At 38.1% G+C, this 16,715-nt stretch overlaps 1 protein-coding gene across 1 annotated transcript in view; it reads left to right on the plus strand.

Moving 5' to 3' along the window:
• Nucleotides 1–16,715, plus strand: part of EYA1 (EYA transcriptional coactivator and phosphatase 1) — a 218,485-nt gene that overhangs the window by 127,878 nt on the left and 73,892 nt on the right. Inside the window, exons 9-10 of the mRNA XM_007947336.2 lie at nucleotides 1,557–1,696; nucleotides 3,415–3,498. Of these exons, the coding sequence (XP_007945527.1) occupies nucleotides 1,557–1,696; nucleotides 3,415–3,498 (224 nt within the window). The remainder of the gene's footprint in view (nucleotides 1–1,556; nucleotides 1,697–3,414; nucleotides 3,499–16,715) is intronic.

Raw genomic sequence — 16,715 nt, forward strand, 5'->3', positions numbered from 1 at the left:
CCTGTGTGTTCCATCTGGTGAAGTCCACGTGTACAGCCTCCGTTTGTGTTGTTGAAAAAAGGTGTTTGCAATGAAAAAGTCGTTGGTCTTGCAAAATTCTACCATACGAGCTACACTAGAGGACCAAAATAGCATCCCGAGTAACTAAATTAATTGACACAGTGAGTGGATTTGTTTTGAACTGACTGACTCTAATTGACTCTTATACTTACAAGTCAGCATGGTAGTTTCTGGATATGAGGATTGTGTGACCAGTTTATATGAGGAAGTTTGCCATCTTGCTGTAGCAGAGGACAGGCAAAAGTTTCATCTAATAATGATAGGACATTATTTGGTTTTAAGTTTAAAAAGAGGTATAGGACAGTTTCATGTGTTTCATAAATGGAATTTACTCTATCGAAATCCTATTGACTCTTGACTCAAAATTTTGGAGAAGCACTTAAGCTAGGAGGTCATACTAATACCACATGGTTTGACACTTTAATCACAGAATACATTGATGCTACCAGGTCTTTAATTGTTCTCCATATTTTTCTGTCTGGTGAAATGTAAGGTCAATACCAGAGTGTGAATGATCATGCCAAATAGATGCCTATTCCTCCAATTAAATTGACTGATTCCAACCCATAGACCGTAGAGAAATGTGGGAAAGAGCTCTGCGGGGAAAACAAGTGCACTGGCACATCTGGAATTTAGAGAAGGTGGAGTTGTCTGATGTGTGAACTATGCTAAGGGCCCATGGGGGGTGAGGGAGACATATTTAAGGGATGAGAGTAAATGGCTTGTGTTCATTGCCTGGCCATTCCTATGAACAATTTGGGGATTGTTCTTTAATTATTTTTTGGTTTCTAAATAATTATCTCAGTGATTTCTCTGACTTTGAATTATCTGAGTAATTTTAATGTGCTGCCTGGTTTTGGAGTTTTGGTTCAAAAAGACTTAGACACAGGAAGAGACTGTGATGAGTTCTACATATTCTGTGTACAGCACCCATCACATTCTCCCATGTTTATGTGAGAACAAGAGAGTTGCAAGATAAGGAGAGCAGAAAATGGTCTTTAAATTTTTCAAAGAAAACTCTGAACTTCCCTGCCTCTGAACTGGTTTTTCTTTTCCTCTCCACGAGCTAGAAGCCTTTTTATAGTTGGGAGACTGGCTGCTGAGGCAAACAGTGAATAAATCTCTCATTGTGGCTGGGTACTATTTGCGGAATGAAGGAGAGAAGCTGAGGTTAGGGGTGGAGGGTGGGGATGGAGAGAGCATTGTCTAATCACAGAAAACCACACAGAAAATCTTCCGCAATGACAATGTTGTACAACCTATTGCCTCCTACTCCCAATTATATTTTGGTTGTTCCTATCACACATTGTTTCAGAACAAATGTTAGAATCATATATCTCATAAATTATGTAACAATGCAAGTAAAAGATACTGTGGCACTTAAACAGAATGAAACGAACTTTACTCTTCAAACTTCCCTCGGAATTAAAACAAGGTTAATCTTGGCCTATGATGGAAGAACTAAACTATGAAAGTCCTCCCTGTCTTTTCTACAGAGTACAGTACAATCCACAGTCCATCAACACCCATTAAAGATTCAGATTCAGATCGATTACGTCGAGGTTCAGATGGAAAATCACGTGGACGGGGCCGAAGAAACAATAATCCCTCACCTCCTCCTGATTCTGATCTTGAGGTATGTCATTGCCAATGCTCCAAGTAAATAGCAAGGTCTCTTACCAACTCAGTGGTGGTTTTATATACCTCTGGTAGCATAATGCGTAAGACATTTGACTGCTAACCAGGAGGCTGGTGGTTCAAACCCACCAGCCACTCTTCAGAAGGAAGGTGGGGCAATCTACTTCCGTAGTAATACTGCCTCGGAAACCCAAGGAGGGGTCCTATGAGTCAGATCCCACTTGACCACAGTGAGTTTGGTTTGGAAGTAAGGAGCAAGAAGCCCTGGTGCCACTGTGGTTAAAGCACTTGGCTGCAAACTGGAATATCAGTGGTTGAAACCCACCAGCTGCTCTGCAGAAAACAGATGAGACAGTCTTAGAAACCCTGTGCGGCAGGCAGTTCTCTGTTCTGTAGGGTCTGTGTCAGAATGGACTCAATGGCAGTAGGTTTGATTTTTGGTTATGTAAATAACAGTGATCAAGGTATTCACATGCTTTTGTTACTGCATTGTCTACCATATTAATTATAGGCAAAGCATTCTTTTTCTCTCTCCCATATTAATTACATGGTAAAGCAATTATTTATTCTCTTTCATAGTAACTAAAAGCATTGGTTTCTTTATCTCTAAGGAAATATAGTAAATTATGTAATTCTGCTTGAACTTATCCTACTCTATGTAATTACCATTTCAATTAAGTGTAGTACTAAAACTGCTTTATAAAATTCACCTTGAAATCAAAGACACTCTTGTGTATATTGAGAAAGAAAAACCTTAAATGTTCTAAAATGAAATGGTAATCACCTTTGAGACATGTTTTGGTGGAGTTCAAAAGCAGGAGGGCTTAAATAAAACATTAAAGAGTGGTAGATTGCATTGAGTTGAATGCACTGCAATTAGGTTTCTGCTTTTTGCCAAAGTGAAATCTGATGGTACAAAACATGATTATCTTGGCCAGAAAGATGAGTTTTTTCCAGCAGGATCTATGTGTATGAGTGTGGACTGCAGGGAGTGAGAACGGGACAAAGGAAGAAAGTGGGTTTGGGAGGCTTCTGGTGATGTCTCAAAGATCTTTTGAAAATACGTTCTTTCAAGTTCGATTCTAAGCACACTAAGATTGTGTCTAAGAGCATGACGGGATATGTCTGCTGAAGTTATTAAAAACCTGGCCAAAACAATATATATATTATCCATGTGATAACAGCCCAATATATAACATAAGGTGAAGAGATGATGTAAACTTTCAGTTTTTAATGTGTAACTTTTTAATACTTAGCTTGAGAAGGGTATAAAACATAAGACTAGTTGTTTTCATACTTCTTAATGAATAGAAATCAAGATGAAGAAAAGGTCATCTTAATGAGTTTTAATTGATTATTTGCCTATCCCTGTTTCACAAGAACAGAAGTACAGAATATTTTTCTTTTTTATTTCTCTAGAACTAAGATGAGATTCTACTACAGAAGTAGAAAGGACATATTTTATTACCTTTTTCCTATATTCATACTGATGTTACTAAAACAGTTATCCTCTTACACCTTGTCTGAGGTATTTTCTGGAAAAAACCTGGGAGGTACTCTTTGAAACAATATTCCCAAAAGAAAAGTAAAAAAAAAAAATCAGATTTTTAAAATTCGTCTCCCATTTTAAGGCATCCCTTTTAATGTTGAAACGAACTGAAATGACAGATTTCTCAATCAAGACAGAGATACATTGGTGTATTTTTTCCTTTGTAGAGGGTGTTCATCTGGGATTTGGATGAGACGATCATTGTTTTCCATTCCTTACTTACTGGGTCCTATGCCAACAGATATGGGAGGGTGAGTACCAAAAGGCATCAGTTTTTAATTTCTTAATAGTGAATATGCCTAGAATTGATTTTTTTTTGGTGTGTGTGTTTGTGTCCAAATGGATATAAGCTTTAAATAATAATTTTAAGATCTAAAGGGAAAAATAATAATTTTAAGATCTAAAGGGAAAAATAACTTGATTTATTTCTATAATTTTGATATTGTATAATACAACGTTTTAAACATAATTACATAAAACATATATGTAAGACATAAACATGTAAATAAAAAAAAGAAAAGATTATTTTAGGTCCTTGAAAATAAGAATATAAATAATAAATACTATACACTTTCAAATCCCAAAGAATAAAAGTGATTGAATGCTATTCTGGGATAAAATACATAGGAGGCATAGAAAAATATTTTGGGTTGTACTTTTTTATTTGTCCCTATCCTATTCACTTTAGTCCGGAAAACATTCAGTGGAGCAATTATTTCACTTGGTATTGTCATCAGTGATTAGCATTGTTGGTATTTTATTTTCAAAGCACCTGTTAGGAAGGGCATAAGAAGTTCCTTTTCTATAAGGGCTAAATTTATTTGAACAGTATGCAGGATTGGGCCTCTGAGTGGCAATAGCAGTGATAAGACCAATAAGCCCATGTTAGAGTTGTTTCAGTACTTACCTTGGTATTGTTGTTGTTGTTGTTACATGCCGTCGAGTCGGACCCGACCCATAGAGACCCCTTCTTGGGTTTCTGAGGCAGTATCACTACAGAAGTAGATTGCCCCATCTTCCTTCCAAGGAGTGGCTGGTGGGTTTGAACCGCCAGCCTTCTGGTTAGCAGTCAAGTGCTTTAGGCACTATGCTACCAGAGCTCCTTGGTATTGTAGGTGAGGCATAATACTGCACTGTGAGTGAAGGATAATATTGCAGATCACTGTCTACGAGTAGAGCTTCAGTTTCATTGTGATGCATTTGAGTTTCCCAAAACCTAGGACATTCTTTTGGTATATTACTTGGTGATTTCAAATATAGGCTTTTTAAATCACTAAGTAATATACCAAAAAATCACACTATTTAAAATGACTATCAGTGATTTCTGGAGTTACCTTATGAATATGGTATTTGCATATTTTTAATGTTAAAAAAAATTATATTGCACATCTTAGGTACTGGAAGCCAATGGTTTAGATCCTTAGGAATGAAAGTATTATGTCTTAGTGATGCTAAGTGTTGATCACAATTAAGTGTTAAAATTGAGACCCATAAAATGTGTACATACTCATTACAAATTTGGTCAAGGATCCATTCTTTCAAGAGATATTTATTTCAATAACTATATTTTGAGTGTCTGCTGTGTGGGTGCAGTCTAGAGATGAAAGTGGGAGAATTATCATTTGAACTTCGTGGTCCAGCTATCTTTCTAACCCTAAAAATACACTAAATCAAAAAACAGTGAAAAATGCACCTGAGCATTTGTAAGAGCAATAATATTCTATCATTTGAATTTCTCCTCAAAGATAAGATATCTGTAAAACCCAATATACTCCATTTTATTGTTAAGCAAGCACTCTAAAAGTAGAAAACAATGAACAAAAATGCAAATTATAAAAAATAAGGCCACAAAACTAATCATTCAAAGAAAGTATCTATTATGTGGCTGCCACATGGCAATGATTCAATAAATATGAGCTATGTTATTTTTGTACTGTTGTTTCTATCAATACCATCACTACCCCTCTTTCTGTTGAAACTTAGTAGAAAACAAATAACACTACGATTAACATCTGAAATTTCAACATGTAGTTAGTAGGAAGAATCTAAAAGAGATCTCTTTAATGGAGCCATTATGTCTCTACAACTAACTCCTAAGAAGAGAGCTGGCTCCTGGGATTCACCAGGCAGTAAGAAGGATAAGCACACAGAAAACCAGCTTTTGAAAACCATCAAGAAGTTTTAAGTCTTTGAAAACTCTTACTAAGGGCCAGAACCCATCACATTCTGATGAATCCAAATGGATGCCAGGAGAGTTGTCTCAATCAATGCTTTGTTAGCCATTGAAAAGGGCCAGCTTAGAGTAAGGTGCTGGATGCCCCATGACCTACTAACCTGGTATCAATCTTTCACCATAAGTTACTGGTTTACACACTGGAATTCGCACCTAACTTACAAATGCCTGATTCTTAGAATTCTTCACTTAGATTCTCAACAATCTCTAAACAAGACACTCACTAAATAATACATTACAAATACCTGGAGTTATTTGATTTTAAAAGGTCAGCCATTGTATTTTGAGGCTTTATCAAATAGTTTCTGTTAGTCTCATTTTCTCATGCTAGGCATGAAATAAAAAGTTCTATCACGTATAATTTCCAGAAGCCAAATTGTATCCTTTAAAGGTGGACAATTTGAGATATTGAAATAGAAGCCCTTTATTTATAAGTTGATAGTGACTGATTTTTCCATCTAGTCCTCAGAATTGTTTTAAATGAAAGCCTCATAAAATTGTACTTATAATTGGCTGATTGGTTAATTGATTTTTTTAAGCAAACAATTATAACAGTAACTCAAAAAAAATGAAACCATAATTAGGACTATCACATAGAAAAAGATTGGATTGGAGAGCATGTGAATGTATACGTACCCGTATGAGTGTGTGTGTGTATGTGTACCAATAAAAAGCTTCCAATTCAGAGAAGTAACCAGTAGTTGACAAGCATTATATATATTATGGCATCTTGCTTTACAAAAATAATTTTGACTCCTTTCACGTTAGAGTAGGAAATGAATTTTCTGACTACCTACCATGTGTCAAACCCTAAGTGTTTTGCATACCTTGTTACATCATTTAAACAGTATAACTATTCGCTTAAATAAATAATATTGTTCTCATTCTACGCATGACAAAAGTTCAGCTTAAGGAAGTTGTATAGTTTTTCCAGTGTCACACAGTGTCAGTATTTAAACTGGGGTCTGCTTAGCTTGCCCCTGTTCTTCCAGGCTGCTTTATTGTTTCATCTAAATGCTACAAATAAATACTGGGCATCTGCTTGTTCTAAACACAGCTGTTCTAAACATGAAGTCCATAGTGGTAGCCAGAACAGTCAAGATCCCTGCTGTCCCAGAGCTTCTAGTATGGTAGGGGAGACAGACAATCAGTAAGCAGGTAAATACAGGCTGATATGTTCACAGAGAGGGTGGGGAAGAAGGCAATGCAGAAAGCATGGCTGGAGAAGGTTTACATGAGGGTGACTTTGAGCTTGAGATATGATTGACCTGAAGGAAACCAGGCATGTGATGACCTGGAAGAAAGAATGTTCTAAGGAGAGGAACAGCAAGTGCAGAATCAGGGAAGGGTTTGATGTTTGAGGAACAAAGAAGCCAGTGTGGCTGAACTTAGTGGTAGAGATAGTGAGCCGAAAGATATGCAGGATATACAGGAGAAGGAGGGCAAATTACAAAAGGCTCTTCCCAGCCCTAGTCAAGGTTAGTCTCATTGTAGGTACCATAGGAAGTTATTGGAAGACTTCATGGGAGGAAGCAACAAGACCTCATTTAGATTTTTAGATTACTTTAGCTGCATGTGGAGTTCCTGGTGCTAGTGCAGTGATTGTTAGTTTGACTACACCCAGAGGCATCTTGGAGGAAACACCTGGTAATCTACTTCCAAAAACTCACCCACTAAAAACCCTATAGAGCACACTTCTGCTGTAACATACATGAGATCACCATGTGTCAGAGTTGACAGCAAATGCTTTTCTAAATTGAATTAGCTCACAGAGAGGATGAATTGTATGGGGACAAGAGTAAAGGTGGGGAATCAAGACAGAAAACTTTAGTCATGAACTGCTATATTACCAGTGCAGAGGGAGAGAACTGATTGGATTCTGCATTATATTGGAGGTAGAGCCAATAGGCCTTGGAAATTATTTAGACTTTGGGGTGGGGGGGGGTGGCAAATAACAGGAGTAAAGGATGGCTTCCAGATTTTTGTCTTGAGCAAATGAGAAAATGGCTGTAATGTTTGCTGAGATGGGGAAGAATTAATCTGGATGTTGATAATTTGGCTTTGAAAAAATTTGAGATGCCTGGTAGATATCCACCTGGACCAAGCAAGGACACAGAAAGTGATCCTCGGGCAAAGCAGGGAGTGCTCAGGGCTGGAGAGGTCAGGGTTTAGCATTGTTGATGCACAGCATAGGGTCAGAAGCTCCTCAGACACTCTTAGTTTTATTTCTTTGTAAATATTTATTAGAGGAAAGTGGCAGAATTCTCAGCTTGCATACAGGAGACATGGATTTGATACCCAGGCAACATACTTGCATAGCTACCACCCATGCATCAGTGGATGATTGTATGCCGCTATGATGCTGAACAAGTTTCAGCAGAGCTTTCAACCTAGGATGGTCAAGAAAGAAAGGCCTGGCGATGGACTTCCCAAAATCAGCCAAAACACATTGGATCACGATGGTCCAATCCTGTTGTTCACTGGGTTGCTGCAAATCAGCAGCAAACAACAAAAACATTTCTTGCTTTGTGATGGATGCTTGTGGTCAGCCTGTTGTCTTATTTCATGGAGGCATCACTTCCTAGCAAGAGTCACTTTTGAAGATATTGTTAAGGATGTAGCCTGTCATATAAGGAAGCTTATTCAATGTTCTCTTCATTGAAGCACTGTGAACTTGGGCAGAATTTACCCACAAATCTGATAATCATGCCATATGAAAAATGTGTGGTTCAACAGGGGTTCTTCCAAACAGTACTAATACTCAAGATAATCAGAAGGTCTTAGATCTCTTTCATTCCCTCAGGATGCTGAGAAGTACTAAAGAAGTTCAGAGGCAAGCTTTCTTTTTTGGAGGACAGATTGAGTGGTGTTCCTTAGCATTGTCAAGGGGAACATGAGGCTGTGCCTTACTCTGCATGCATATAAAGAAATGAGTGCCTGACAATGTGATAGCTGTTCTGTCTCTATGGGAACAGATACTTGAGAAGTAGCTTAGTCACAGTAGCTTAGGCAACTCAATGAGTAGGCCATTCAGTAAGGGGATATAGGATCTGGTTGATATAATGCAAAATTAGGGCATGTTACAGCAATATGTATTTAAAAAAAGTTTGAGACTATCCCACCTCCTATGTAATTCTAGCTGTGGGAAGAAGGTATGTGAGGCATCATAAGGAAGTGTTGTGTTGTTTTATAACAAAAGTTGTAGGGAAAATAAGGTGCCTAGGTACAGTACAGGATTGATTAAGGAGGAGAAAAGAATAGCATTTAGTGGATAAATGAAGATCAGTAGTGTTAACTGTAAATTAGGATAATAGTATCTGGCTAACCTGTTTTTGTTTAATGCATTTTAAATAGCTGTTTTCAAACTAAATCTCAGTCTCCCAGCTTCAGTGAGGAAAACTAGTCTTGATTCTTTTTTTCATTGCATGATCTCTTTAAAATAGACGATGTATAATCCAACCCTCAGTATCAATGTGCATGCCCCAAGCTTTTATTTCAAATAAGTGTTGTACTGATGTCCCAAGCATGATTTCCCTCTTGTGAGACGATTTCTTCAAGTTATCTGCACCCAAGAGCTTGACTGTTTCGGTGCTTTTCTTTTTCTAGTTAATCAATACCTGTGTCTCAGAGAGATCTCTGCTATAATGTATTTTAGAAGTTTTCTGCCACATGCCTCATTTTACACAAAAACAAAACAAGAATACTTAGGACAACAAAAAGCTTAGAATTGTTTACTGTAGGCCCTCATTATTAAACATTTCCTATGCGCCATCTCATTTTAATTCAGTAGTAATGCTCTGAAACTGCTGTCATTGAACTTGTTTTAGAGATGAGGAAACCAAGACTTGAGAAGTTTAGAGACCAACATGTGAAAAACATTCAGCATCACATCCGGCATAAAATAAATATTGTTGTTGTTATGTGCCATCGAGTCATATCCAACTCATAGTAACCTCTCCTTGGGTTTCCGAGGTGGTATCACTACAGAAGTGGATTGCCCAACCCTCCTTCTGAGGAGTGGCTGGTGGGTTTGAATTGCCAGCTTTCTGGTTAGCAGTCAAGTGCCTTAGGCACTACGGTACCAGAGCTCCTAAAATAAATATTAGTTATATTTGAATATAATTGAAACTAAATTATCAAAAGGAAGACTTCAATCTGGCATTGTAGGAAATAATTAACATGGTGCTACTGTTTTCAAATTTATAAAGTACAAATACATAATATATGTCATCATATTATAGGAAGAGAATGAGATTTGAATTCAGGTAGATCTGAAGTCCACGCTCTGACTGGTCAGGTCTTTGGCCTTGGGAAAATTACTTATTCTTACTGAGCCTCAGTTTCCTCATTTACAGAAGTGGCTACTCGACTTACAGAATTATTTTTGATAATTAAAATTGTATCGTGAATAAAGGGCCCAGAGAGTGTCTTATTAATAGCAGCAGCCCAATAATAAGAACAGTGTATGTCAGCTATTGATCTTGTAGCTGCTTTTTGAGCATATTTAATAATGTATCAGGCTTCTAAGAGGATCTAGATTGTCATCATGGATTCAGGTCAACTAAAAGGAGCTCTCATGGCATAGTGGTTAAGGCATTTGGCTGCTAACCAGAAGGTCAGTGGTTTGGACCCACCAGCCACTCCACAGAAGAAAAATGAGACAATCTGCTTCCATAACAGTTTACAGCCTTGGAAACACAATAGGGGCTGCTATGAGTTGGGATCAATTTGATGGCAGTAAGTTTAGTGGACATTTTATTATAATCACTCAGTGTACTGATGAAAGAAAAATTTGAAAGCAGTTTTTCTAGACCCATTCATCAGAACACCCCAGGTAACCCTTGAAGATTACTGCTCCTACTGTTTCAGGAAGCAGCACTGTTGTTGTTGTTGTTATGTGCCATCGAGTCAGCCCTGACTCATAGCGACCCCTCCTTGGGTTTCCGAGGCAGTATCACTCCGGAAGTAGGATTGCCCAACCTTCCTTCCGAGGCACTAACCTTCAGAATCTTTTGGGGGATGATGCTCTTCAATGGTGGTAGGTGAAGATACTTAGCTTCTAGCGTGACCCTGAGGCAGCAATCTAGTATCTTCACTGGACTTTAGAGGACAGTGGTTACTTAAACCAAATGAGCTCTCTTTTGGAAGTTCTAGACCAAGGATCAACAACTTTTTCTGTGAAGTGTCAAATAATCATTATTTTAGGCTTTGTGGGCCATATATTTGTCACAATTGCTCAACTTTATTCTAGTGTAAAAGCAGCCATAGAAAATAAGTAAATGAATAAATATGGATGTGTTCTGGTAGAACTTTACTTATTTATAACTTCCAAATTTGGATTTCATGTAATTTTCACTCATTGCAAAGTGTTCTTTTGATTTTTAAAAATGTAGACTAGGGCTCTAGACCAAACCTGTGGCCTATAAACCAAATCAGGCTCTGGCCTGCTTTTGTAAGGCCTTCAAGAAGAATAAGGAGCTCTGGTGGTGTGGTGCCTAAGGCATTTGACTCCTGACCAGAAAGTTGGCCGTTCAAAACCACTGGCCACTCTATGGAAGGAAGATGGGACAATCTCCTTCTGTAAAGATTTACTGTCCCCAAAACCCAAAGAGGTTCACTGTGAGTTGGAATTGAGTCAATCACAGTGAGTTTGAGTTTTCTTGGCTCAAGAAAAATGTGTGTCAGAGGCTGTATATGTCCTGCAAAGCTAAAATAGATATTGGTTGTCCCTCTGCAGAAGTTGCTAGCTCCTTCTCCAAATAATGCTCTGAACTTCATGTTACTTTTACTCCTGCTCTCAGGGCACAAGGACAGTTAAGTGATAGGCACACTGTGATAGGCAATGTAAATTCAATGCAGTCATCGGGTATATGCACTGGGGCACCAGTGAATAACAGAGCAGCACATGAATTCATAAGGGTAGATGAAACTGCTATAATAAGTTGGTCCAAAATATGTATCGGCTCAAACACAATAGAAATTTATTTCTTTCTTATTTAATAGTCTAGAGTGAGATATTGGGGTTACTTGGTTTGAGGGAGGCACAGGGTTTGGTGGTACAGATAACAGTTGTGCCATCTTCACGTAACTTGCCGAGCTTCTCTGAACATTGTCACCATTAGTCTACAGGAGCATGAGTAGGAGGCTTTCTGGGCCATGTTTAGAAATGGTACATACCACCTCTATGCTCATGCCATTTGGCTAAAGTGCAGTCACATGACCACAGTGCAAGGGATGCTGGAAAATGTAGCTTAGTTATGTGCCCAGGAAGAAAGGGAGAGTGGATCTATGCAGTCACAACCACAGTTCTCAACCATTTGATGAGTGAAACCCTAAGCACTGTTTCAGAAATGCCTGGCAGCTTTGGCTTTCCCAGAAGAGCTGTGTCCAAAAACCATGTGACGGGTGCACTGAAGAGTGGTTGATGTGTGCTGTCAAGTCTCCTTCAACTCATAGTGACCCTGTATAACAGAGTAGAACTGCCTCATAGGGTTTCATTGGCTGTGTGCTTTACATACGCATATCTCCAGGTCTTTTCTCCCAGGGAACCGCTGGTGGGTTCGAAATGCTCACATTTTCATTAGCAGCCAAGCACTTAGCTGCTGGGCCACCAGGGTGACCCATTCAGTCTCCAAGAGTGTTTCCCTGAGTTTATTCCTTTTTGCATATCAATGTCAAGTTAGATCAAAATGATGAAATAGTGTATGGTTCCAGATACAACTTTTGGGAACTATGGAATGGCATAAAATCTAAACTCTTAAATAAAAATACACACTTTTATGTTTATCAGAGGAATTTACAACTGAAAGCATCTTCACATCTTTATTTTGCCTTTATCCTTGTAATTGCTCTCTTTCTCTTTAATTAGTAGCCCTCTTCCTCCTAACTAAGGAGCTCTGGTGGTGTAATGGATAAGACATTTGGGTGCTAACCAGAAGGTCAATGATTCAAACCCACCAGCTGCTCCATGGAAGGAAGATGGCGCAATCTACTTTGGTAAAGATTTACAGCCTTGGAAACTCCATGGAAGTGGCTATGTGTCTGATTTGACTCAGTAGTAGTGAGTTTGTTCTTTTTCGTTTCCTCCTAAGTGACAGTAATACACAACTGAAGAGAATGTTATTGCCACAGTGTTCAATAAAGAGTTATTTTTCTCATTTGTAAGTGCAAAAGGGAATGCAGTGAACAATCAGGAATTATCACTGCTTCCCATCTACTATACTGGCCTGCCACTGCCACCCCTGGACCTCACTTGTTCCGTTTCCTTGGGAAGAACACCTTACATCTCTGAGTCTCACTTGATTTATCTTAATCTTCTCATTTATGAAATTGAAGGGATCACAGAGCCAATGGGAGAACAATGTGAAGCGCCTAGATAAATACTTGTTGTAGGCCCTTCACAAATAACTACTGTTATTTCTTATTTTGGGGGTTCAGCGAAGGGTGTAGACAATAGATGTATATTTTATTGGTCAAAGTAGCAGAGAAAGAGAGGTAGAATCAGGGCATAAAATGTCAGAGAAATGTTATGCAAAAAGTGTATTTTGAGAATCAGATTTGCAGTAGATGAGTAACAGAAAATATGTTGTAAGAGTAGTAAAAATGTTCTGCCTTTGTTCAGCATTTCACCATTTTCACTGCTATCTCCTATTTGTTATCCCATTAGTTCTTTCTCTTTTCCAATGAGGAAACTGTGGCTCAGAAGAACTAAATCATTCAGCCAAGGAAACGTATCTGTTTACTAGCAAAACCAAGAATATAAGCTAGTCTTCTGATTAGGCTATTGCCCTCAAAGCAGAGTTGCAGAAAGCATTGAGAGCCAGGATTTTGTGCTACGGGCATCGGGATGCCATGAACAATAAGAAAACAGTGGAGTGACATGATTGAGGTGTATAATTTGGAAGATTAATCTGATGGCAAAGGAGATTATTGTAGGCCTCCTGGTAGGAAATAATAAAGGCCTAAGAAAGTGGCTGTAACACTAGAAAGGAATGAGAGATAGGAGAGTGGTAACGAATGAAATCTTGATAGGTCTTTTGATTGGATTTAACTGTTTAGCCTTTTCCTTGGCACCATGTGGGGCCTTATGTGTCAAAGCCAATTTGGCCAGTTCCAGCCTGGTTCTTCCTCTGTCTTTGTAGCACTTCTTGGCAGTTGTCCCCTATTTCGGACTCACTGGGTTTTCTCCATCATCAAAATTAATCTGTGGAATGGTGAAGCTCTTGTTCTTGTTCTTTACTTTGGTATTATTTTCATGATGTTGAAAGGGAGTCTCTTAAGTAAGGAGAAAATTAAGCAGTAGAGTATCACATATCTAATCAGTAAACATGATTAACCCCACAACAGGTTTGGAGTTTTATTATTTAATTTGATTTTAATCATTGAGGCGGTAGTTCAACGGTACTTTATTTTTATGTGCATAACACTCTCATAGTAATCCACATTATTTCTTAATTGGCATCAGAACTATCTCCACCCCTCAAAACTTGACATTTCATGCCAGCTGTTCAATGACAGGAGCTTATAAACTTGTAAAACATTCATACTCCAATGGATAGTATTGATAACTTTAAAGAACTAGAAAGACAATATTAAAACTTTTGGGTCTCACAGGTTGTGCATCACATTTGACATAGCACTTTAATGACTTTTAAAATAAATAACATTTTAGCATTCTCTCCTCCCCCTCCCCCCGCCCCCTTAGATACAGGGTCTAATTGGTGAAGTTTATCCTTAATCCTTCCCTTGTGAGCAGCCACATGGGGCCTTGAAAACAAGAGACTCATGGCCTCAGAGTGCCCAGTCCTGTTCTTCAGCTTCTTTTTTTTCCCCCAAAACAAAAGATCCTGAATGGGAGAATTTTTAAATGGCATTTAGTCCCTGTTTGTGGCTGTAATCATAGGATTCTAAATAAGGAATTAAGAGGTCCAAAACTGGTGTTTTTTTTTTTTTTTTTTTTCTTTCATTTGATGGATACCACCCAGAGATTTGGAATTGATTTGAGCATACTTAACAAGATTTTCATATTGAGCTACAAATCCTAATAAGCCCCCTCACATTGTTAGCCTTACACCTGAATGGGCCACCACAACTCTCAGTAATTGCATGCCAGTGGAGGCTTATATGCCTAAATAGGATCAGTGCCGATAGAATTTAGGAACTTGATCTTTGATACTAGAAATTTAAAATGTAAGGACTGTACCCTTAGGAAATCACCATATTTTCTGGGAGAGTTGAACCATCCCCTAGAAGATTTTTCAGCCACAGATAAACATTTTACCAGTTTTTCTTTTTAACATATATTCTATTTTGTAATCCAACATAGAATAGCAGTTGCTAGGAGTTGGTGTCAATCTTATAGATGTAATGAGGTACGTATTCAAACAGGAGAGATGTGAAAGACATTTATTGTATTTTGAAAATGTTCTTGTAAATGGAACGTCATTGTTGTTAACTGCTGTTGAGTCAGCCCCTGACTCATAGTGAGCTCATACACAATGGGATTGGACCGTAGTGATCCACAGGATTTTTATTCACTGATTTTTAGAGTTAGATTGCCATGCCTTTCTTTCTAGTCTGTCTTAGTCGGGAAGCTCCACTGAAACTTTTTTTTTAGCATCATACTATACCAAAACAAAACACTGACTGATGGCTGCACATGAGGTACATTGGCTAGAAATTGGACATGGGTCTCTGGCGTGGAGGGTGAGAATCCTACCACTGAACTATGAATGTCCAAGTTCAACATTACCAAAAAACTGAACCAAACTCACTGCTGCCGAGTCAATTTGACTCATAGAGACCCCTCCTTGGGTTTCCGAGGCTGTATCACTACAGAAGTAGATTGCCCAATCTTCCTTCCAAGGAGTGGCGGGTGGATTTGAACCACCAGCCTTCTGGTTAGCAGTCAAATGCCTTAGGCACTATGCCACCAGAGCTTCCTATTATCATCTTAATTACTAATTTTCAACTTGGGAGCTCTGGTGGCATAGTGCCTAAGGCATTTGACTGCTAACCAGAAGGCTGGTGGTTCAAATGCACCAGCCACTCCTCAGAAGGCAGGTTGAGCGATCTACCTCCATAAAGATAGCGCCTCAGAAACCCAAGAAGGGGTCTCTATGAGTTGAATCAACTTGGCAGCAGTGAGTTCAGTTACTTGTTTTAAAAAGATAATAATAAAAAAACTAGAAACAAAGTTCCCATTTTTTTTTTGTCAGTAAGATAAACCCCCAACCCCATAAGTCCTATATATAGAACCCAAATACTAATTTAGGGTACTGTAGCTATCCAAAATTGGCACAATGGCTTAGATATTAAAATATTTCTTAAATTTCTCAACTTTAAGAATTTAAATTGAACAAATTTATATTGTTGTAAGTGTTTACTTACTTTATTTTACCATTAAATTTTCTGCTTTTCAGTTTAGAAAAATTAGATGGTAAAGGAAAAAGAATAAAAAGGAAAAAGGTGTCTATGGATGTGTAACTAGGAACCAGAGATACATGAAAATAGGAACATTTTTTTCTTTTAATGCTTTACTGATTTATCTAAGCAATAAAGGGAAACTGCCTCATTAACATTTTAGTGCTATTTTTAGCTGCTCTTACAGTAAACTGAAATGAGTGTAAGTCATTCTTTTTTTAACTACACAAGATCTAATGGAATATTTGGCAATTGTGGCATTGTTAATTCAAAACTAAAAATCTTGGGCTCTATCTTTTAAAACATAGTTACATAAAATAGAGGTATTTTCATGGTTAGAGGAATAGGTTAGCTCTAAGGTTTCTAGAGAAAGGAGAAGGTGTTTTGTTTTCCTACTCAGAAAAGCATTCTGGGTCACATTCTATAAAAAAGAGAGGAAAAAGCTTTCCTTGAGGTTTAAAGGATCATGGTACTCTAAGCCAAAAGTAGAATTTTAGAGAAAGTAAATGAAAATTCATAAGAAATCATATATGAAGCAGCCTCGATTATGTAGAGTGTTCATGTTTGTCATTGAATTTAAAGATAGGAAGAAAGAAATATTACAGTACTTTCTTGGCTCTTTGTGATTGTTTTGGTCAGTAGATAACTCTGGCCTTTCCTAGCAGACTGAACTCTGGGACTTAGTGGCTAAGACACTTGCCTGCTAACCAGATGGCTGGCAGTTCAAACCCACCAGCCACTCCTCAGAAGGAAGGTTGGGCAATCCTACTTCCGTAGTGATACTGCCTTGGAAACCCAAGGAGGGGTCGCTAT

This window comes from Orycteropus afer, unplaced genomic scaffold (genome assembly GCF_000298275.1).
Source record: "Orycteropus afer afer isolate SDZICR_OR568_19922 unplaced genomic scaffold, OryAfe1.0 scaffold00181, whole genome shotgun sequence".
NCBI classification, from domain to species: Eukaryota; Metazoa; Chordata; class Mammalia; order Tubulidentata; family Orycteropodidae; genus Orycteropus; species Orycteropus afer.